At 46.0% G+C, this 22,077-nt stretch overlaps 1 protein-coding gene across 8 annotated transcripts in view; it reads left to right on the forward strand.

Moving 5' to 3' along the window:
- The window catches only part of Cyrib (CYFIP related Rac1 interactor B), a 160,441-nt gene that overhangs the window by 73,475 nt on the left and 64,889 nt on the right, over positions 1 to 22,077 (forward strand). The window contains exons 1-2 of one of the 8 annotated variants that reach the window (XM_045143394.1): positions 20,410 to 20,440; positions 20,882 to 21,166. The exons of 2 other annotated variants lie outside the window; for them this stretch is intronic. In XM_045143394.1, the coding sequence (XP_044999329.1) occupies positions 21,121 to 21,166 (46 nt within the window). In that variant the 5' untranslated portion in view covers positions 20,410 to 20,440; positions 20,882 to 21,120. Of the gene's footprint in view, positions 1 to 14,971; positions 15,068 to 20,393; positions 20,441 to 20,881; positions 21,167 to 22,077 lie in introns of those variants that run through there. 5 more of the 8 variants (XM_045143398.1, XM_045143396.1, XM_045143402.1 and 2 more) reach the window with 5 other exon arrangements.

Genomic DNA, 22,077 nt, shown 5'->3' on the forward strand with positions numbered 1-22,077 from the left:
CTTAGGGCTGAAATCTTGGATCTGCCCACAAGGGACACCTCCTCCAGCCAAGTGGCTGGAGATCTAAGTCACAAGCTTTAATAAACTCCGTGGTCTATTGGGGCCGTCCATTCTAACTACCACAGGCATTCTAGCCAGCTTCTCCTTGCCAGGGTTTGGCACATTCGACTGCTGCTGTTTTCCACCAGCTGTTGGCTAGGAGACAATGTTTCAGTTCCTGCTCGTGCCACGTTTGCCCTGCCACCGAGTCTGTACGCTCAAGTAAACAACTTTCCTCCCATTGGTTACTTTGGGTTGGGTGATGTTGCAGTCAGGTTCGCATTGCTGGTAGAAATCATCCAACCAAGAGAAGCCTGTGAGAAAAACAGGTTTATTTTGGCTTACAGGCTCAAGGGGAAGCTCCACGATGGCAGGGGAAAACGATGCCATGAGCAGAGGGTGGACATCACCCCCTGGCCAACACAAGGTGAGCAGCAACAGAAGAGTGTGTCAGACACTAGCAAGGGGGGACACGGGCTATAACACCCATAAACCCATAAACACGCCCCCAACAATACACTCTCTCCAGGAGGTTTTAATTCCCAGATCTCCATCAGCTGGGAACATAGCATTCAGAACACCTAAGTTTATGGGGGGACATCTAGATCAAACTACCACATTCTGCCCCTGGCCCCCATAAACTAATATCCATACATAATATAAAATACAATGCATTCAGTCCAACTTTAAAAAGTCTGCATAGGGGCTGGAGAGATGGCTTAGCGGGTAAGCGCTTGCCTGTGAAGCCTAAGGACCCTGGTTCGAGGCTTGGTTCCCCAGGTCCCACGTTAGCCAGATGCACAAGGGGGCGCATGCGTCTGGAGTTCGTTTGCAGAGGCTGGAAGCCCTGGCGCGCCCATTCTCTCTCTCCCTCTATCTGTCTTTCTCTCTGTGTCTGTCGCTCTCAAATAAATAAATAAATAAATAATTAAAAAAAAAGTCTGCATAGTTTTTATCAATTCCAATGATGTTCAAACATCGCTATAGTCTAAGATCTTTTAACTGAGCCATAATACCAAAAAATCCCCCCCAGGGGCTGGAGAGATGGCTTAGTGGTTAAGCACTTGCCTGTGAAGCCTAAGGACCTCGGTTCGAGGCTCGGTTCCCCAGGTCTCATGTTAGCCAGATGCACAAGGGGGCGCACGTGTCTGGAGTTCGTTTGCAGAGGCTGGAAGCCCTGGCGCGTCCATTCTCTCTCTCTCTCCCTCTATCTGTCTTTCTCTCTGTGTCTGTCGCTCTCAAATAAATAAATAAAAACTTTAAAAAAGTCCCCCCCAAAACCATAATGGCACAGAATAAACACTCACACTACAAAAGATGGCAATGGGCATAGCAAAGAAATATTCAACCAATACAAGATTTAAACAACCAGGGCAAACACCAAACTCTATAGCTCCAAGCCAGCAAATCTAGTCAGTGACAAGTCTCCAAGTCTGATAATTCTAACCAGTAACAAGTCTCTGGAGTTCCAATTCCGCCCCTCCAGCTAGGCTACTCACGGTCCTGGAAAACTTCATCTGGGGCTGGCAGTTCTCCTTGGCAGCCATCTCGTGGTTCCAGCATCTCCATGGGGTCTCCACTGCAATCCATGGTTCATCCTCATGGCTCCATGGGGTCTCCATGCAGGCAACCAGCAAACCTGCTTCACACTGTCCATGGTCATTTCCAAAACACAAGACCGTGTTGCAAACTCAATGACTTTCCCTTTCCTGCATTCTTATACTCCACAATACCAGGTAAGGTGCCAATTTGTTAATCCAGGGGGGAGTAAAGCAGACTTTGAAGAACAGGACACTCCTTGAGCACTCAGGCCCCTTCAAAAGAGTCCACATTCTTCCTGTTGCCCCAGCGCAGGTCAGTTTGCCCAATCTCAAAGGTTGTAATCTCTCAACTGCAGCTGAACAGACAGAAGTTCACCCAAATATTTTTCTTGCTGTGCCATATCCCTCTGCTCACACCCTTTCATTTCTATGCAAAGCAACCCTGCACAACTTCTCAGGACATGGGCGTAACAGCAAGCTTTTCACACAAACTGTTAGCCTAATCCAAGTAAAGCTCTTACCCTATAAGCCAAATCTCATAGTCCATAGTTCCTACTGCCTTCAGGTCTTTCAACTCTGATCAGAATAGTCCACCAAGCTATACTTACAGCAATGCAAGGTGTCTCTTAGGCCAAGGTTTTAAATCCTTCCACATTCTTCTTGAAATTCAGCTCCAAAAGGCCACAGCCACACACTCAGGTGTCTAGCAGCAATCCACTCCTCAGTACCACTTTACTGTTGCAGTCAGGTTCACATTGCTGGTAGAAATCACCCAACCAAAAGAAGCTTTTGGGAAAAAGAGGTTTATTTTGGCTTACAGGCTCGAGGGGAAGCTCTATGAAAGTAGATAAAATGATGGTATGAGCAGAGGGTGGACCTCACCCCCTGGCCAACATAAGGTGGACAATAGTAACAGGAGAGTATGCCAAACACTATCAAGGGGGGACACTGGCTATAACACCCATGAGCCTGCCCCCAACAATACGCTCCCTCCAGGAGGTGTTGATTCCCAAATATCACCACCAGCTGGAACCTTGCATTCAGAACACCTAAGTTTATGGGGGACACCTGAATCAAACCACCACAGTGCTTTCTGCCAACAGTGAGAAGATGACCACAACAGGCGGTATTTTCCCATGATGAGAAAGTGATGTGAGGACTTAAGTTATTGCACACGTTCAGCTCATGTTGGACTTGTTGTATTGTTCTGTTTAAAGTCCTGTATTTCCATGTAGCGACTGACAGTCATGGAGGCTACTTTTGAGGAGTGGCTTATTTTCAGTTTTCTGTGTTGCTTATCTGAGCCCCAGTTGTAGCCACATTGGGTCAGGACTGATGTACCCTTAAGTGGCTGCAGCCATGCACTGCGGGCATGCCTTGTGTCAGGTCCTATGCCAGGCTCACTGCTTGCTCTGCAAGTGGCAAAACAGCTTGGTCTTGGCTTGCATGGAACTCCCAGAGTTCAAGGTACTATACCAATAACCGTGTAATCACAGTGTTGATTTGTGCCTGAATAAGCACAGGCCCCTGAGTGCATTCAGTGAGGGATCTGACCTGGTTTGCTCACAGTGGCAAATTGCTGGGAGTGATGGGGCTCAGCCAGGCAGGTGTGTGTGCATGGGGGGGATTGAGCTCAGTATAGCATTAGGGTCTCTGTGGTTCGAGGAAGTGCAGGACAAGACCTTTCTTGGACATCTCGTTGGCCCTCTCTCCCGTCCTCCTGCAGCTGGAAGGTACAACCACTTCTTAATGTGACAGGACACATCATCTGTCCCATTTATTCGGAAGCCATTTTGCTTAATACTGAAGTGACAAAGTGTGACTTTCACCCTTCTTGCACTTCTGCGTGCCCCACCCTAGACTGTGACACGGGCCGGAATGTTGTCCAGTGAAATTTCTGGGGCACAACCGTGGTCTCCACATGCAGGAGTTCACACTGCAGCGCCCCAGCAGACCCGAGGGCACGAGAAGTCATGTGTGAAGGCCTCAGGGCCTTTTGGTGAGGGGAGTCCCCAAACCTTGGTTGATGGAGGCAATTAATGGGGGAACTGTGCACTCGGGAATCATTTAATAGATATTAGCTTGTAATTAAAACTTGAGGTAATTGTCTTTTTCTTTCCCAGCGTCACATTGCCTAGTTTTCTGTCTTCCCCTGTGACCCTGTTCCCATGAGCAGGCTCTCAGCCGGAGCCTTCCCTGTGTGCCTTCACCCTTCCTGCCCTGCCTGGGGGTCTCTGTCTCTGTGCTACATCTGCGTCCATCCTGAGTCAGCTCTTCCCTTTTCCTTTGCAAGTCTTCTGAACAACAGCACTGCTAGAGACAGCGAAGGGAAGTAAAAAGACTACTATATACTATCCCTACTCTCAACCTCTTAATCGAGTTGTAACTTCTCCAGTTCCTTCTGTCATTTTTCCATGAGTGTGTAGATTTTATATGAATAGCATTTTTATTATGTAGTTTAACATTTTTTTAAAATGTTTTTATTTTTATTTATTTTTAAGAGCGACAGAGAAAGAGGCAGAGAGAGAGAGAGAGAGAGAGAGAGAGAGAGGGAGAGAGAGAGAGGGAGAATGGGTGTGCCAGGGCCTTCAGCCACTGCAAACGAACTCCAGATGCATGCGCCCCCTTGTGCATCTGGCTAACGTGGGACCTGGGGAATCGAGCCTCGAGCCGGGGTCCTTAGGCTTCAAGGCAAGCGCTTAACCGCTAAGCCATCTCTCCAGCCCTATTATGTAGTTTTTATTATGTACTATTATGTAGTTACTCCTCTAACTTAACATTCATATATATATATATATATATATATATTTTTTTTTTTTTTTGTTTTTGTTTTTGAGACAGTTTCATGAGACCCAGGCGCTCCTTGAACTTGGTATGGAGCTGAGGATGGAGGGTCATCCTGCTTCCACCTCCCAGATGCTGGGATTACAGGAAGGAGCCACAGCATCTAGCTAATATTCATAACTCTAAATTTAAAATTTTTAGAACTTTTTACTGACAACTTCCATATATATAAAAACACTAATCCTTGATCATAATCCCCTCCCACTACTCCCTCTCTTCCCCCCAAACCCCCTCCACGGAGCCCCTTCTTCTCTCCTAGTTGTCATCAGTGATGCCATCTTGGTTTCCCTCCTATTATACAGGTCTTGTGTAGGTGCCTCAGCCACTGTGGGTTCAAGTTTTCATAAGCTTCAAGTCAATGAGTGTTAAGTGAGCTCTCACTATGTGTCAGGCACTGTTTAGGGAAGGGGATGGGAACATATCAGATAGCAGATATAAATCCCAGCTGTCACAGTAGTGGGTCCACATCATGGACAGAGACAACATCACGCAAACTATGTTGAGAGGCGTTAATCGTGAAACACACACACACACACACACACACACACTAAGGCTAAAGAAGTGAAGATTATTAAGTTATAAAAACTTATATATTTAATGGGCTGGAGATGGCTCAGCGGTTAAGGCACTCGCTTGCAAAGCCTAACAACCTAGGTTCCAATTCCCCAGTAGCCACTTAAAGACAGATTCACAAAGTGGACATGCACCTGGAGTTTGCTAGCAGTGGCTGGAGGCCTCGGTGTGCCTGTTATTTCTCTATCTCTCTTCTCTTTGTCTCTCTCTGCTTGCAAATAACTAAATGTATTTTTAAAAACTTATAGAATATATTTTCTCAGTGGCTGGGAAGACAGCCCAGCAGTTAGAAGCACTTGCTTGCAAATCCTGGAAGCCCAGGTTCAATTCCCAACCCATGCATGGGAAAAAAGTGGTGTAAACATCTGATGTTCATCCCTCTACCCCATACATGTGCAAATAAATAAAAGAAGTTAAAATTTTCTTCTCATGCTACTGCCATTTTCCTGTGTAGCCACATATTTATATCAACATATTATCATTTTTTTGTGCTTTTTCAAGGTAGGGTCTCTCTCTAGCCTAAGATGACTTGGAACTCACTTTGTAGTCTCAGGCTGTCCTAAAACTTACTGTGATCCTCCTACCCTCTGTCTCCCAACAGATTACAATTTATTTGGAACTCTAGGACTATAAATGTGGAGAGAACTTGTGAGCTACAGAGGACAAATCCTTTATTCTGAGATGAGAAAAGAGATCCAGAGACCTGATAACCCGAGTCGCAGAACAGATGCTTTTAGGCTTGAGTTAACATGGTTTTCCTTCATTCTAAAGGCAGTTCTTTAGAACTCTACTGTGTTGTTTTCTTACCGTGAGAAATTTATTTGCTGCCTTATTGTAAACATTGCTGAAATGAGCAGCACTGCACAGGTGCCGTGACGATAGCTATGTGCATTGGACGGGTACTGTGCCAAGGGCTTCTGACAGCAAGTATCATCACATTCCTGTCTTTTCAGATGAGCAAACCAAGCTTCCTGTGGGGCCTGGCTGAGGCCCCCATCTTACCTTCTCGCCATTTACAACCTTCCAAACTTGGATATGAAAATAGGAAATGTCAGAACCCATCTGCTTTAGTCACTTTTATTGTTTCTGTGGCTACTGTGACAAAACACGGGACAAAAGCACTTGAGGGGCTTATTGGGGCTCCCAGTGGGTGGGTGCAACCCGTCATGGCGGGGGAGGCGGCGCAGCGGGAGCAGGAGGCGGCCGCTCTCATCGTGTGCGCTGTCAGGAAGCAGAGAGATGCATGCCGGCGCTCAGCTCGACTTTTCATTCGGTCTGCGCTTCTAGCCCGTGAGATAGCGCCACCGTATATGGGGTAGGTCTTCCCTCCTCCATTAAACTTTTCTGGAAACATCATCATAGACATACCTGGGGGTGTGTTTCCATGGCTTGGCCATCACTCCATCTTAATTAGTAATATACATCTATTTAAGAGTTTGCCCAATATTTCAGCTCTACCAAGCTTTTTAAAAATTTGTGGTGAGGCAGGGTCTCATACCAGCCCAAGATGACCTGGAACTCATGGTAATCCCCTTACATCACCTCCCCAGTGCTGAGATTGAAGGCATCTACCACCATGTCAGACTTCTACCAAATTTTTCAAAGTGTTTTTATTTCATTGCAAGCAGAGAGAAACAGAGAGAGAACTTGAGTGAGAAAGAGGGAATGGGCTTGCCAAGGCCTCCCGCCACTGCAAGAAAACTTCAGATGCATCCACCACCTTGTGCATCTGGCTTTATAAGGGTACTGGGAAACCGAACCCAAACCATGAGGCTTTGCAAGCAAGCACCTTTAACCAGTGAGTCATCTCTCTGGCTCGCGAGTTTTAATTGTTTGTAAGTGTTGTGCTTATTTTTATGGCCAAAGGCAGTTTGAATATCGGTCCTTATATGTTCATTTTGGGTCGTCCTCCTGTGTCACAGTGGTGATCACTGGGGACTACCGAGCCTTCCCTAGAGAGGAGTAGTGCAGTAGTTACTCTAGAGGGAGCTTGGACATCGGGAGTTTAGTCATTATCTGCTGGAAGGAAGGCAAGAGGAAGAGGAAGGCCGGAAGGCTGAGGTGGGTAGGGCAGGCTGGTAGCTGCTGAGTCCTGGGCCAGAACCCTGCCTCTTCCTCCTGGTAGTTTTAGAACCATCCTGGAGCTACTTGGACACTCTGTGCCTCGGCTTCTTCCTCTGCAAACAGGGAGTAATAAAATCCCTTTCATGGTGTTACTGGGAGGTTTGAATAGAAATAGGTGGCAGTCATTTTGCATGATACAAGCAGAGACTGAGCAGGTGATGGTGGGGGGTTGTTAGAAGTAGTTCCTTCTGCCATTATATTTCACACCAAATCGTCTCTTTCTTATAACCATTATGTTTCTGTAAAGCACATTAAAAATCTTTAAAAGATTGAACTGGGGCTGGAGAGATGGCTTAGCGGTTAAACGCTTGCCTGTGAAGCCTATGGACCCCGGTTCGAGGCTTGGTTCCCCAGGTCCCACGTTAGCCAGATGCACAAGGGGGCGCACGCATCTGGAGTTCGTTTGCAGAGGCTGGAAGCCCTGGCGCGCCCATTCTCTCTCTCTCCCTCTATCTGTCCTTCTCTCTGTGTCTGTCACTCTCAAATAAATAAATAAATAAAAATTAAAAAAAAAAAGATTGAACTGATAAATGGGCTAACCTGACTTTGATTAGGGATTCTTTTTCTCTACAAGGAAAGCAATCTTTTTTAACATTGGGTTTTGGTGTCACAGTGGGGTAAATTTCAGACATGGACAGCCCACCCAGACATTCTTCTTTCCATTGCTCTGGTACCATCCCGGTTCTGTGGCATCTCATTCCCCTTTTCAGGTGACTCTCTCCTTGAGCCTATGCCTTTGCTGGTAAAGGGCATGCCATTGTCAGGGCTGAGAAGGCCAAGTGTGCCCCACTCTGTGCTGCTGAACTGCACAGTGAGCTGAGTGTGCCTCCTGCATTTTCCTGCAGCCAGCTGGGTCTGTCTGTGGAGCCCTGGACTTCCACTGCAGACTCCTCACCCTTTCAGTCACCAACCCGGAGCAGCCCACCCTCTGTGGGAAAAACCTTGCCTTTGGGTAGGGCTGGGTTGGGAGAAACGAATGCCCAGAAAGCCGTTCCCTCTTTTATCAATTAAAATCTTGGCAGGAGAACGTGTTCATCACTCCTGTCACCTGTCTCTGTAGCAGATTCCCAGTTTGAACTCTGAGGCTTCATCCTTCCTTCATCGTACAATACCTTTGCCGGCTGCAAGCAATTTTGCTTTCTGGTTGGTGAGGACACTAATACCTCCAGGTGGTGAATGGGCGGTGGAGCATGCAGTGCTGTGGGAAGGCAGCAAACTCGGGAAAACGAGAAGGAAGCCTGACGAGAGGGAACTGCTGTGACAAAACGCTGTACCTTTCTTGACACTGAAGAAAGCTTCCTTTAGCTTCGTTGCAGCTCTAATGGCTACATACTTCAAGGGCGTCAATGCATGGTGGAGCATTATTTAGCCTCTAACAATGATGTACGAACAACAGTACCTTACTAAGGAGAGGTAGTGAGGGCATGTCGCGAAGTGGAACACAGTAGATTACTGTTCCCATTGAGCCATTCTTATAAAAATGCCAGTTACCTTTGTATAGACACATAAGAACATTTGGATGGGTGTCTGCATGGTGTGGGTGGCTGGATCTTTTTGCTCATATGCATTTTCAAATTTTTACTGTAGTTGACATGCATTACTCATATCAACAGAGTGGAAAACCATACAAAGTGCTGGGGCATCTGATGTCCTGCTCATGGTCCCCTTACAATCATCCTGTGGATGTCTGCTCATGGTCCCCTTACAATCATCCTGTGGATGTCTGCTCATGGTCCCCCTTACAATCATCCTGTGAGTGTCTGCAGGCTGTCGTAGGAGTGGGGTTCTATGTCAGGGATTACAGCAGGCATGACAGGTCCAGTCTTACAGAGCCAAGTCTTAAAAAATAATTTTATTTGCAAGCAGAGAGAAGATAGAGAATGAATGAATGAATGAATGAATATGGGCTTGCCAGGGCTCTAGCTGCTGCAAACGAACTCGATGCATGAGCCATTTTGTGCATCTGGCTTTACGTGGGTACTGTGGCATCGAACCCCCGTCATAGTCTTTGCAGGCAAGTGCCTGAAACGCTGAGCCATCTTTCTAGACCCAACATTCTTAAGTTGGAAAAAAAAAGGTTTGTGAAGGATAAATGCTCTGAAGGAGATGTGCTGGGGAATGAATGCAGGACAGTGGGGCCTCATCGTTATGAAGGGGGGTGGGGAGAACCTCTGAACCTGACACTGAGTAACAACCATGAGAAGAGAAAGTGTGCTGGAGGTTCTGAAAAGCCACCACTGATGCAAGGTGGCTGGGTCATTTTTCCTCACTGCAGCTCACTAGGCATGCTGGGGAAGTGAGACTTGGAACTGCCCTCCCTGATGAGAAATGCGTTCCATTTGGAAATGTGACTGCAGCTCATAGACAGACCTTTTAACTGGGGGAAGTCTGGCCATGAGGACAAGTTCATGACTCCTGGGGGATTGGTTAATGTTTTGCTAAGCAACAGGAGGGTATTGGGTTTGATTGGTTGGCTTCAGTCTGGTCCTTTTTGAATAGCAGCTCTGATGTCATCTTTCAGTGCAAAGTGAGCTTCTAGCACTACCCAGGGGATTCCCAGGCCTCTCTCACTGCCCTCTTGGGCACTCATTAAATATTCATTGGCTCCTCATCCATAAGGCAACAGTGGAGCCTTAGCTTTCAGCTTGGAAACCCTGGCTGCGAACATCTTTGGAAGGAACCTCTTGCTTAGTGGGTTCCCTGTTCATTCATCCTGGGAAAAGGAAAGAAGACACGGTTGCTACAACTCCTGATGCTAGATAGGAGAGGAAGGCGAGATGGAGAGGCAGCCAGAGCTGTTCTACAGGCACTTGTGCATCTTGAATGCACATCTGAGGTGAGGTTGGCAGCAAGCACTAAGCATCCTCTGTGAGGGCAATGGCCAGTACGCTCTAGGAGCCATAAAAATGTACTGATTCTTTGACCCAGTAACTAATTACAGTCCTGGAATATATATGGAGGCCACTGTTTATTTTTAAAAAGTACAAACAGGCTCAATGGAAGCAGTCGTTGTTCCTAGCAAGTGTGAGTATATGAGTTTGGATCTCCAGAACCCACTTTAAAAACTAAAAGCTACGGGCTGGAGAGATGGCTTAGCAGTTAAGGCGTTTGCCTGTAAAGCCAAAGGATCCTTGTTCGACTTCCCAGGACCCATGTAAGCCAGATGCACAAAGGGGCACATGCATATGGAGTTTGTTTGCAGTGGCTGGAGGCCCTGGCATGCCCATTCTTTCTCTGTCTCTCTCACTTGTTCTCACTCTCTGCCTCTATCAAATAAACAAATAAAATATATTAAAAAAAAAAAAACAAAACAGAAGCTATGGCAGGTGTAGGTAATCCCAGCATACCTATGGTGAGAAGGGAGTTGGAGAAAGGAGAATTTTCTAGAAAGTTCAAGGGCCAGCTAACCTGGTGAATCCAGCAGGGAACAAGGGACTATGCCTCAGACAAGATGGAGGTCGAAGAGCAATACCTGAAGTCGTGTGACCTCCAAATGAATGCCGTGGCATACACATATCCACACTCACAAACGTGGACTTCCATCTTGTTTCAGGCATAGTCCCTTGTGAATGTCTAGTTCAGACAACAGTATTTGATATGTTTTAGCTGACTTAATTGCATTAAGACATTTGTGGGGAAACCGAGGCTCCAAGAAGTTACGTAAATAACTTGTGTAAGTTGTACAGGAGGCTTTGAGTCCTGGCTAGACTATATCCAGAGCTTTGAAGTGGCTTCACTCCTATTACCCTGTACTTCACAAGAATGATTGTACGATGGCTGCCTGGCTGGATTGGCGTGGTTAGGATATGAGAACCAGTTTCTGTAGAGAATTAGCATCAGGATCCTTATGGGTGACAGGTTCTTTCTCAGAGCTCTGCAGTTTCTACACACAGTGTAGTCGACCAAGCCTCTCAGGGGAGTTGCAGCTCCTCTGACCCTTGAGGCTACACTTCCCCGAACCCTTTGCCTGAGGCCCCCTTTCCTGGCTCAGCGCATCTCTTGCAAAACACTTGAGCTGAGCAAGTAAGCCAGTCATGTTGGGTGTTGAACTTTAGCAATGGAAGGAAACGGAGCCATTTCAACATGATGAAATAGTCTACAGCTATTAGATGCTAAGTGCAACTCTGTGGACATATGAAAAGGGGTTGGGAAATAGTTGCGCACAGTGAGGAGACCAGTTAGAGCAATGTGCATTTGCATGGATAAAGATCGAAAGGGAAGAGGGATGGCAATGGCTACCAGCACTGGAACTGAACGCTGATGGCAGCATCCCGTCAGTCTCCTAAGGTAGGAACTTCGCGGTCCGTTCCCACAGCTCCTGTTTCCTTACCCCGTATTCCACCAGCCACAAATGCCAGTCAATTGCACATGGAGATTTTAATTCCAGTCCTTATTTTTCACCCTTACTGCCAGTTTTCCTGGCCAAGCTGTCTCCCCACCCTTTTCATCCCCCCTCTCCCATTTTGGCCATGGTATTCCTGGGACCTGAAGCGTGCTGAGAAGTTACCGCTACCCACATCCCAGTTCCAGAACCCCATCGGAGCCTTTCAGCTGCTCTCTCCCACTGTGGTCCTTACTGGACACTGTGGTTCAGGTGAGCTTGATTGGAAATATATTTGATTCTGTTTTTCCCTTGGCTACAAGCTTCTGTTTACTTATTATGTTCAAGGTCAGATGCCTCAGCATAGGAGATGATGTCCTTTGTAATCTTGTCACTCTGTTTCTTACTTCCTTAATCCCACCGTGTCACCCTCTACTCTTGGACTTTTCTTTCTTGTTCTTTTCCACCTTTCAACAAAGTCCCAGAGTCCTCAGACCAGAAATGATGTCTGACTGCCCTCCACTCCATACCTTCAACATACTACCTAGGACATTATAGAGGGGCTGAAAAGATGTTGATTGAATGAATCGATGGTTGAACAAAACAATTCATCATAATATCTTAAAATTGATTTAATAATAAAAATGTCAAAGAAAACAGCATTTAAACAAAGCAACAGAATCTTTTGAAGTCAAGAAAATGGACAAGGTGTAAATGGAGAAACAGATCTTGTCGTTGACAGATTGGGTTCAAATCCTGGATCTGTCACATACTGAGTCCCGCATTCCTCATTTATAAAGCGGACATGAAAACAGTACCATATGGAATGTCTATGAAAAGCAAAGGAAATGTAAGTCAAGGGCTTAGTACAATGCTTGGCACATTGTAAGGATTCCAGAAATGCTCGGTAGCTACAGTGGCTGCAGTGTCACTGAGTGGCCAGTCCTCTTGTGTAAACATTCTTTATTGCTGTTCTTCTGCTTGTTTTTGTAATCTAAAACTTCTAAAGCTTTGGCCTCATCTGAAATGTGATTACACTCATGCAGAATGATGAAGAATTGTGGAAAAATAAATTCAGCACTTGTAGGGTCTTGCTTCCTGAGCTAGTTTCTCCATATAGGCATGGTAGAAATTACTTGTGTCTCTTGCCTAGGCCAGAAAAGGTCCTGGGCTGATAAAGAGGAAACTGCCCATGAGAGAGGTGTTCCATGCTATGCACAAGACTTGGGGCTTTTCCTGTTGTACTGTGAGAACTCACCAATAGACTTTTCTTTGCTGAAGTATAAGCTCCTTGTAGAGGTTAGATTCAGGTGTCCCCCATAAATTTAGGTGTTCTGGATGCTAGGTTCCCAGGTGATAGAGATTTGAGAATTGATGCCTCCTGGAGTGAGTGTATTCCTGGGGGTGGGCTTATGGGTATTATAGCCAGTTTCCCCATGCCAGTATTTGGCACACTCTCCTATTGTCCACCTTATGTTGGCCAGGGGGTGATGTCCACCCTCTGCTCATGCCATCCTTTCCCCCTGCCATCGGGGAGCTTCCCCCTTGAGCCTGAAAGCCAAAATAAACCTTTTTTTCCCAGAAGCTGCTCTTGGTTGGGTGATTTCTACCAGCAATGTGAACCTGACCGCAACACTCCTCAAGCTGGTTTCATGCTCAAATTATTCTTCAGAGATGACGTGAGGACCAAAGATGAAGATTGTTGGTCACTAGATATCTGCTCAGTATAAAGAGGTTCCTCCCAGGGGAACCTGACAGTTGCAGTGATCAGCTCCCCATAATTGAAGATATTCAAGTAAAAACGTGCTGAAGATGCTGTGAGAGAGGCTTCTGCTTTTAGTGCATGGTTGCTAGGAACTTGTATCTGAGGGGCTGGGCAGGTACAGGAGGTTGGTGACCATACACAGAGCATTGAGTGCCAGTGTCAGTCAGGAAAATTGACTGGCCTTCTGGGATTGTGAAGGCTGTTCTGTCAGATCTACTTTTGCATAGCACCAGCTCCCTCAGCTTAACAAAGGTTGATGACAATTTCAATAGGTGTAGTACAAGATTCCTTGTCTTATGGAAGTAGGACAACTAGGGTAAAGGTCACCTTGCCTGTCCATAACCCTCCTTACATGTTTTTATGCTTTCGCATATTCTGTACTGTTTTATCTTCGTGTAACCCGAGATAAGTCTGGTTAAGCAAGGTAAAGTCTGCTTTCCAGTCTTTGGGTGCTAAGAGTGATTTATTGGCCACATAGAGCAGGGACCAGGAGTCCTTGGTGATCACTGTGGGAGTTCATGATTAAGAGTTTCAGATCGTTTTCTTGGGTGCATAAATCTGAAATCATTTTCAGATTTCTCTTCATATGCACTGTCCTGGGTTAGAAAAGTACTTATTTTTGTAGGATTTTCACTTGGGCCTTTGACCCTAAAATGTTCAGAACCATACATCCTCTGCTCGGCAAGCTGAACATATCCTGCTGGAGGTAACCGTGTTAATCCCTTAGGTTTTAGAGGTAGTGGAAAAAAATCTACGGGTTTTACAACAGGATTCAGATGAGCTAGCTAGTAAATGAGATGTTCTGGGTATTTGTGTGTTGTGTGTGTGTGTGTGTGTGAACGTTTATCTTCTAAAAATGACTGGGGAAATGAGGAACTTAAAGTGGCTGTGCCCTCTGCCACATCTAAAATCTCAGCCCACTCTACATTTCTGCCCCAGAACAAGGGTCTGATTTATGTAAAAATTGCTGTGCGTGACAAGCCACGTTCTCAGGTGGAGTCTGGTTTCAGTTCTCAGGCTGATCATTTAACACCTCCCAAGGGCGTCTCCGAGATAGCATCGCAGGCGGTAACGGTGCATCTCCGGGGAGCCTGCCAAGCGCCGATGCAGCGCTAGCGAGCGGAACGCCTGGGCGCCGGGCCCGGGGGAGAGGCGAGCCTAGATCCCAGCCTGCAGGTGTGGGTTGCGGGCACATGGCGCCTTGCCGAGCCGTACACCGAGCCCTGGTTTGCCGAGTCCCGAACTCTACTTCTTGCCTTTGTCAAGCTCGCTGATCTCAGGCAGGTCACCACCGGCTTCGAACCTGCCTTCCGCGTCTACGCCAAGACCCCCGGCTCCCCTAACTACTTTGAAGCTACGTCCATGCGGCCCCTTTAAAAAGGGGGCGGAGCCGTCGACGGCCTGGCCACGCCCCTTGCTCGCTGCGCCCCGCCGCCCGACCACCTGTCTCCGGCCGGGCCACGCCCCTTTCTGGACGGGCGGGAGAGGAGGGGGCGGAGATGGAACGCCGAGGGTTTACCTTGCGGGGCGGGCGCGCGGCGCATGCGCACGGCCGGACAGGTCCGCGGCGCCCTCACTTCCTGGCATTCCCCCTCCCCCCTCGCCGTTACCCTGTACATCCGGGTCACTTGCCCTCCCCGCTCGGAGCCGTCGCCGCCGCCGCTGCCGCCGCTTGGCTCGTCGCGGCTCCGCCACAGGGGCAGGTGCGGAGGGGCTCCCGGTCCGGCCGCCGCCGCCGCTCCCCCGCTCCGGGCCCGGGGCTCCCCCTAGCGCCGCCGAGGAGCCGCCGCCACCACCACCGCCGCCGCGGCTGGACGAGGGCGGAGGAGCGGGGCTGAGAGCCCGCAGGCTCGAGGGAGGGTGAGTGATGGCTTTCCCGGTTTTCTCCTCGGCTTCGTACCCCTCGTTCCCGCCCCGCGGCCCCGCGGTCAAGGGCGGAGAGGCGGCTCCGCGGAGGCCCGGCGCTTCCTCGTGCTGCGGGCGCCTGGGCCGGGCCCCGGGCCGCCTCCGCCCGCTTCCTCCGGGCCGCGGCCCGCCCGCCCGCCGGCCGCTCATTCATTCGGATGCGGGCTTCCGCCCGGGGTCGGCGCGGCTCGCGGCGCGCTGGGCCCACGCCGTGTCCCCGAGCGCCCTCCCCGCGGCCCGGCGCCCACGTCCACGCCCCGGCCCGGGCCCGCCACGCCACGCCCGCGGGCTCGCCGGCCTGCACGTTGCGGGCTGGTCGGCTCGCGGGGTCCTCACCTGGGCGCCCCGAGCTCCGGCCGCGCTGCGCAGGGTCGCGGCCCGACGGCAAAGCCCACATGCTCGCTCTCAGCCCAGGGTGTGGTCCGAGCATGTTTCCAAAACACTCAGTTGTGTGTGTGTGTGTGTTTTACTATAATTACCCAAATCCGTGACTGCCAAACCCTCGTGGCAGTGGCAGTTGCTGTGTGTGTGTGAGTGAATAACCTCCTGGCTTTTTGGGGCCATACTAAATATCCCTCTCCCTTCCAGAATTGGATGCATTCATTTTCCTCTGAGTATAAAATCTGGCAGATTATTATTTTTTTTTTCTACTTGCTACATGACTGACTTGCAGTGTTAACTGGTTTGTTGGTGACACTTTTTCTCGTCTCTGTCAGCATTTATTGAGCCCCCTTCCCTCCCTCGTGTGCAGAATACTGATGGGATGCCAGGGTACTTGAATTGCCACACATGCCGTGTTGCATAGGGCATAGAGTTGTGAAATTTGTTTTCACGCCCCCTGTAAATTTATTGATTTTTGACACTTGTAAACTTTAGATGCCATGTGACAAATACATGGCAGTCAGTTTTAACGTCTTTTTTTTTTTTATACACTGACATATCACAGGACTGTTTTCCTATATTTGAAGTAATTTCAACCACTTGGGTGTTAAGTGCTTTATTGCATATCATTTTAGACGAATGTATCCGAAGAAAAACACTGATCCTTTAAATTCTTTAATTGTGTGTAATAATAAAAACAGAAGCTTTGTGTCTAGAATGATTTGATAATTGGAGCCTATTTGATAGCCTGTTTGTGTTGCAGTTAACTAAAACTGCCGAATCGGCGTTCGTAAAATGAAATGACAGCACTTTTCCCCCTGTGACTTAGGTAGTCAGTCCATCATGATGAACTCCACTGGAGGTTTTTACTTGTAGAGTGCACACACCCCCTTGTCACTGAGATGATGCTATTGCCTCGAGTATTGATAGCAGTGTTTTCTAATAGCTATCTATTATTTAGCTAGGTTTTAAAGAAGTACCTGGCTTTCGTTTAACTAGTTTAGCAATACTATTTCTTAACTCAGTGTCAAGTTTACATATTTTTTCAGCAGAGTAATTTTGCTAGATAATTTTTAATTTAAAAAATTCTGTAAAGCCTTAAGTGATGTAGCTGCCTTGGAGAATATTCTTGCTTTGTAAAATGCTGTTATGTAAACTAGAGTATATGCAGTGGGGTAATGGCTAACTTGTCTTTTTTTTTTTTTCCCCTAAGAAAGTTGTTGGTTGGTCACAAGGAGATAGATGGGTTTGTAAATTGATTCTAGTTGCCCTAGCACAAACACAATTTCAGATGCTGAGTAAAGCTAAATATGGGCAGATTACAGGTGATATTTAACTTAATTAATTCAATTTCCTGAATTTTTGCAAAAATAAATATGCTAAAATATAATACATGCTAACTTGTATCACTCTTTAAGATTATACATTTGACATTGTCATTTATTTTTACCTAGTAAATAATAATAATGGAGAAGTACAGAGAGATGTTTGTTTCATTTTGCTCCTAGTCTCCTTAGAGAAAATACAGGATTTTCATTTATATAAGGTTTCTTCACTCTTACTAAGTGTCAATGCCCTTGACTTCAAAGCCTGTATACTCTTTCTCTTTATAAAGAAAGCAAGACTAATATTTGAAAATATTTGATTATGTTGTTGGTAGCATTCCTTCATTACTCTTAAGTTCTCTCTTTCTGGCACTGCATCAGGTCAGCACTGTCTTACCTAAGTTACAGTTGATACACAGTTAATATTTTTAGACTGTTGAGTGAATAGCAAGGTCAGAGAGTCTGGACTGTAACAGCATTTTATAACTATGAAGCAAAAGTTTCAGAGAAAAATGCTGATTGCTTGAAGCTGCAAGTCCTCAGGTATCTTGTGGACTTTCAGGGTTGCCAGTGCTGGGACATTAAAATTGCTTGGAGATCTGTAGGGGAGAAAGCAAAAATTTGTGTTGTGTTCTAGTTCTCAAGTGGGCTTGTTTCATTGAGTGGGTATTTGGTGTATGTATCTTGTCAGCATTCTTAAACAATAGTCAATTCACAGAATTTTTGAACTTTCTAAACGTCAGCATAAAAAATTTCAGATATGTAAAGTCACTCTATGCTTATTACTTTACTAAGTTAGGTTACTTTTTCAGAACTCACTTTGTATTATGATCAGTTTGCTAAATATTAATTTTCCATACACAAGAAATGGAAGACATGTAGTACTGCAGTGGTAATATTAGGGTTTGAATGGTTAATAATAGCCAACACCTGTGTGGTGCCTACTGCAGGACAAGGCAGTGTTCTAAGATGCGTACGGTGTGGTCTTGCAAACACCCTATGAGGTAGGGAGTGTGTTTCTGTCTGACAGATGAGGAGACATGTAAACTAACTTACATAATACTGCTCAGTGCAGGGACTGGGAACTGGGTCCTGTTTATTGAAAGCCACTCTCTCCAGATTCTTTGCACATACTGTTACTTTGATGACAACCTTGCAAGATGCAGGTTCATTTCCAGGTAGTCCATGACTGACATTCAGAGAGCTTAGGTAACGTGTCCAGTTCTGCTCCTGAGTGGAGTGTGGAGGACTAGTGCTTGGATTGAGACCTGCGCGACCATCACCTCTACTGCAGCCTAATTTCAAGGCACTAACCCAAGGCCTTACATGCTACATTATTGATTTAGAGATAGCAGACACCAGGTTTTGGGATCACAGACGTATGCCACCCTGCTCAGCTTTAAGCTGTCTGGGGTTTGAACCCAGGGTTTCATGCTAGGTAAGCATTCCATCCACTGAGCCACGTCCCCAGCCCTAGAGAGTATGCTCAAGACAGCAAATCTCAGAACCCTTTCAGCCTCTGCACAGGCTGGCCAGTGCTCTCTTGTATACAGGATGGTTGACCATTCCCTGCTCACTAGCTGGAGCTTCACCCCTTTTCTGCTCATGCAAGTAAGTGGAATGCAAATGTATGACATTTGTGAAACTTTAAACAAGGGGCTCATTCTTCAAACTTTGATAACCTCAACATGCACATTTCTCGTGTCCCAGTGTTACATCTGAGTAGTGTGAACATGGATGAGAATGACTGCTTCCAAAGATACTCGGGTGATTTTGCTTTCGTGGGAAACCTAATATGAAAACAGTTGTCGCTATTTTGAAAGGGTAGAAGTGCATACTCTTCAGGGCAGAGGCACAGTGTGCCGTGTGGGGCACTGCGAAGCTTGCTGGACACTGCAGTTATTACCTGCCACGGGTGATCTCCGCTTGGCGCATTACGTGTGGTACAAAGTCTTGCGCTCTGCAGACTCTTGACTGTTTAACACACTTCCTCTGATCACTAATCACCATGTTTTCAGGTAGTTCATATCATACTGAGTACTAGTTTAGGTTAAACTTTTTTAGAAAAAAAGCATTTTCAGAAAACATTTGGTAAGAAAAGGCATTGTGACATATCCCCAGATCCTGTCACTCTGTTCTCAATATGGATAGCAGCATTGAATGCACTTGTTTAAATAAAATCTCTGATTCACTAGATCTTGAACACACTGCTACTGTCTTTTCTGCTGAAAATTAAATTTGGAGCCTTATGTGAGCTCATGAATGAGCTCCACGACTGAGCTGCATCACTGGCTGATGACCCCTTGAAATACACTCCTGCACCTTGTTGACTTCAGTCTTAGAGATTCTTCCACAATAAAATTTTAGTTCTGGCTGCATGAAGACGAGCATGCCTTGCTCATTGTCATTATTTGACTGCAAGAGCCTGTATATTCTCTTTCTCTCTTTAGAGAAAGCAAGACTAATATTTGATATTTGCAATATCATTATCATGTCTGATAATATGAAGATCCTTAGATTATAAAATGAGAATATTGGTGTGGTGGCTGTTTTCTGTAATCCTTGTGCTGGGGAGGTGGAGACAGGAGAATCAAGAGTTCAGGGTCAGCCTTCGTAGCTACATACAGCCTGTCTCAAAACAAACACCCCAAGCCAATAAAATAGTAATGCCGATATCTCTGTTATGAGCCTCACAACACCACTGTGATTTGTGTTTTCTTTTTAAAGGTCTTGCTATGTAGATTAGGCTGGTCTTGAACTTGAAATTTTTCTATCTCAGCCTCCCTAGTGTTGAAATGAGAGGTGTCTGTGATCCATCACACATGGTCACTGTTGTGAATTTATATGTTAATTTCAGTGTGACACACAGGGAAGGCTTTGGATATAAGTTGTTTTATTTCTTCGACGCATGGCAACATACTTGGTATGTGGGTGGTCATTGGTTGTCCAAGTAGTTATTGAGTACATAAGCGGTTCTTCCTTACTGTAGAAGATAGAGAAAAGTAAGCGGTGTGCTTTAAGTGGTAATATCCCATGTGGGTACACAGTCTTCCACCTTACAGAATCATTCTGAGCCTTGTTGTGGGTAACACCCTCCAAACTAAGACCTGGTAGTGGTCAGTCAGTCAAGCAAAGGGGAAAAGGTGGGGGGAAGAAGAGAGGGGCAGCACACTTGAAGCCAAGAGGTCGTGTTAGAAACTGATACTGGGGTATAGCTTGCTGGTAGAGCTCTGGACCACAGAAACTATTACTGGTTTGGTATAGCCATGACGTGTAATGTGGAAGGAGGGCAGTGAGGCCATTTGCAGGAGTCATGTTAACAAATGCAGTTTGGACTGAAAGCAGTGGGAAAACATTACAGTTTCAGTTGGAGGGAGTAAGATATTCAAGTTGTCTTTTCAAAAGACTGTTCTGGTGGTTGGAGGCATGGCTGTGGCTTACTTTCATGCTACAGGTACAGGATTTCTTCTCTAGCTGGGAAGTAGTGGATTGGGGGGAGGGAAGAAGAATTGTTCTTTTTTCTTTTCTTTTCTCTTCCCTCCCCTGTACTCACCTCTTCTCTTTTCATTGGGCAGGTTCTCTAGCCCAGGCTGACCTGGAACTCACTCTGTAGCCCAAACAGGTGAGTCCTTACCTCCACCTCCAAGTGCTGGGATATGTTTGCAGTGGCTTGAGACACACACACACACTCTCTCTGCCTCTTCCTCTCTCTCTTTCAAATAATAAAATACTAGAAAGAGATTTCTACAAATTCTAATTAAGTAATATAAGCATAGCATTTTTATGAGCGGCTGTGTTCCTTTGAGTGACAGTATAGATTTAGTATTGTAAGAACATCTATCAAAAATAGGGGGAGGTTTAAACTTGTGATTTTTTTTTAAAAGAGGTTAGGATTCTATTTAGTCTTTTAATATTTAATAAATTTCTTTCCAGTTTTCTGTAACATTTTCTTATTTTTATTTTTCTCATGACTTTTGTCATAGTTTTATCTTTTTTGTTTTTTTTTTGACAATTTTATAATGTATATAATATATTTGATCATATTTACTCTGTTACCTCTCAGCTCCCTCCCACCTCTGTGAACCCCTTGTTCCAAACTAGTCCCATCCTACTTCCATGCCTTTCTGTGATCTGCTTACTGAGGGCTGATTGCATGAACACGGAGGGTACTTCATGACCGGAGTAGCTTACCAGAGCCTACACCACGGAGGAACATGACTCCCCCTCCAGGAACCATTGACTGCCAACAGCTCCTCAGTTGAAATCGGTCTCCTTGAGCCCTCATTGCATGGATGGACCGTGATGGTGTCAGTGTCATGCAGATTCTGTGCAGGGAACCACAGCTTCTGTAAGTTCATTAGTCCCAGATAACTTTCCGCAGAATTTTTTTTCTTTTCTTCCTTTTTTTTTTTTTTTTTTTTTTTTGAGGCTGGGCCTATATAGTTCAGTCTGGCCTCAAACTTAACAGCAGTCCTCCAGCCTGAGCCCTCCAAGTGCTGGAATCACAGGTCATAAGCCATCAGGCCTGGTGGAAAGCTAGTATTTTTAAAATACCTGACAAGTTTACTCAATGAGGATGATTAATTACATTTAAATTTATTTTGGTGTTAAATATTGTACACTTGATGTCTTTTCCCCCCACACTTAATTAATATCTTAACGATGTTTTATAATTATATTTACCACATGGTTTTCAAAAGTACAGAGGGGCTGGAGAGATGGCTTAGCTGTTAAAGCACCTGCCTGTGAAGCCTAAGGACTTAAATTCCACTCTCCAGGTCCCACCAAACCAGACACACAGTGACACAAGTTGGCAAGCTCCCACGTGTGCACAAGGGGGCACATGCTTTTGAAGTTTGATTGCAATGGCTGGAGGCCCTGGTGGGCCAATTCTTTCTCTCTCTCTCTCTCTCAAAGGCCATTCTGTTGAGCTTGCCTCAAAAAAAAATAAAAAATAAAAAAAATAAAAAAGCAAGCCAGGCATGGTGGCTCATGCCTTTTTAATCCTAGCACTCGAGAGGTGGAGGTAGGAGGATTGCCATGAGTTCAGGCCACCTTGAGACTACAGAGTGAACATATAGTGAACACATAGTCCAGGTCAGCCTGGACTAGAGTGATTTCCTACCTCAAAAAACCAAAAAAAAAAAAAAAAAAAAAAAAAATTACTGAAGAGTCAGCTCATTCACCCCATGTATTTGGAAGTGTCCATGGATCTTGAGGCTTGGAAATACAAAATGGTCTAGTTATGCCAGAGCCATC

This window comes from Jaculus jaculus, chromosome 2 (genome assembly GCF_020740685.1).
Source record: "Jaculus jaculus isolate mJacJac1 chromosome 2, mJacJac1.mat.Y.cur, whole genome shotgun sequence".
Classification (NCBI taxonomy): Eukaryota; Metazoa; Chordata; class Mammalia; order Rodentia; family Dipodidae; genus Jaculus; species Jaculus jaculus.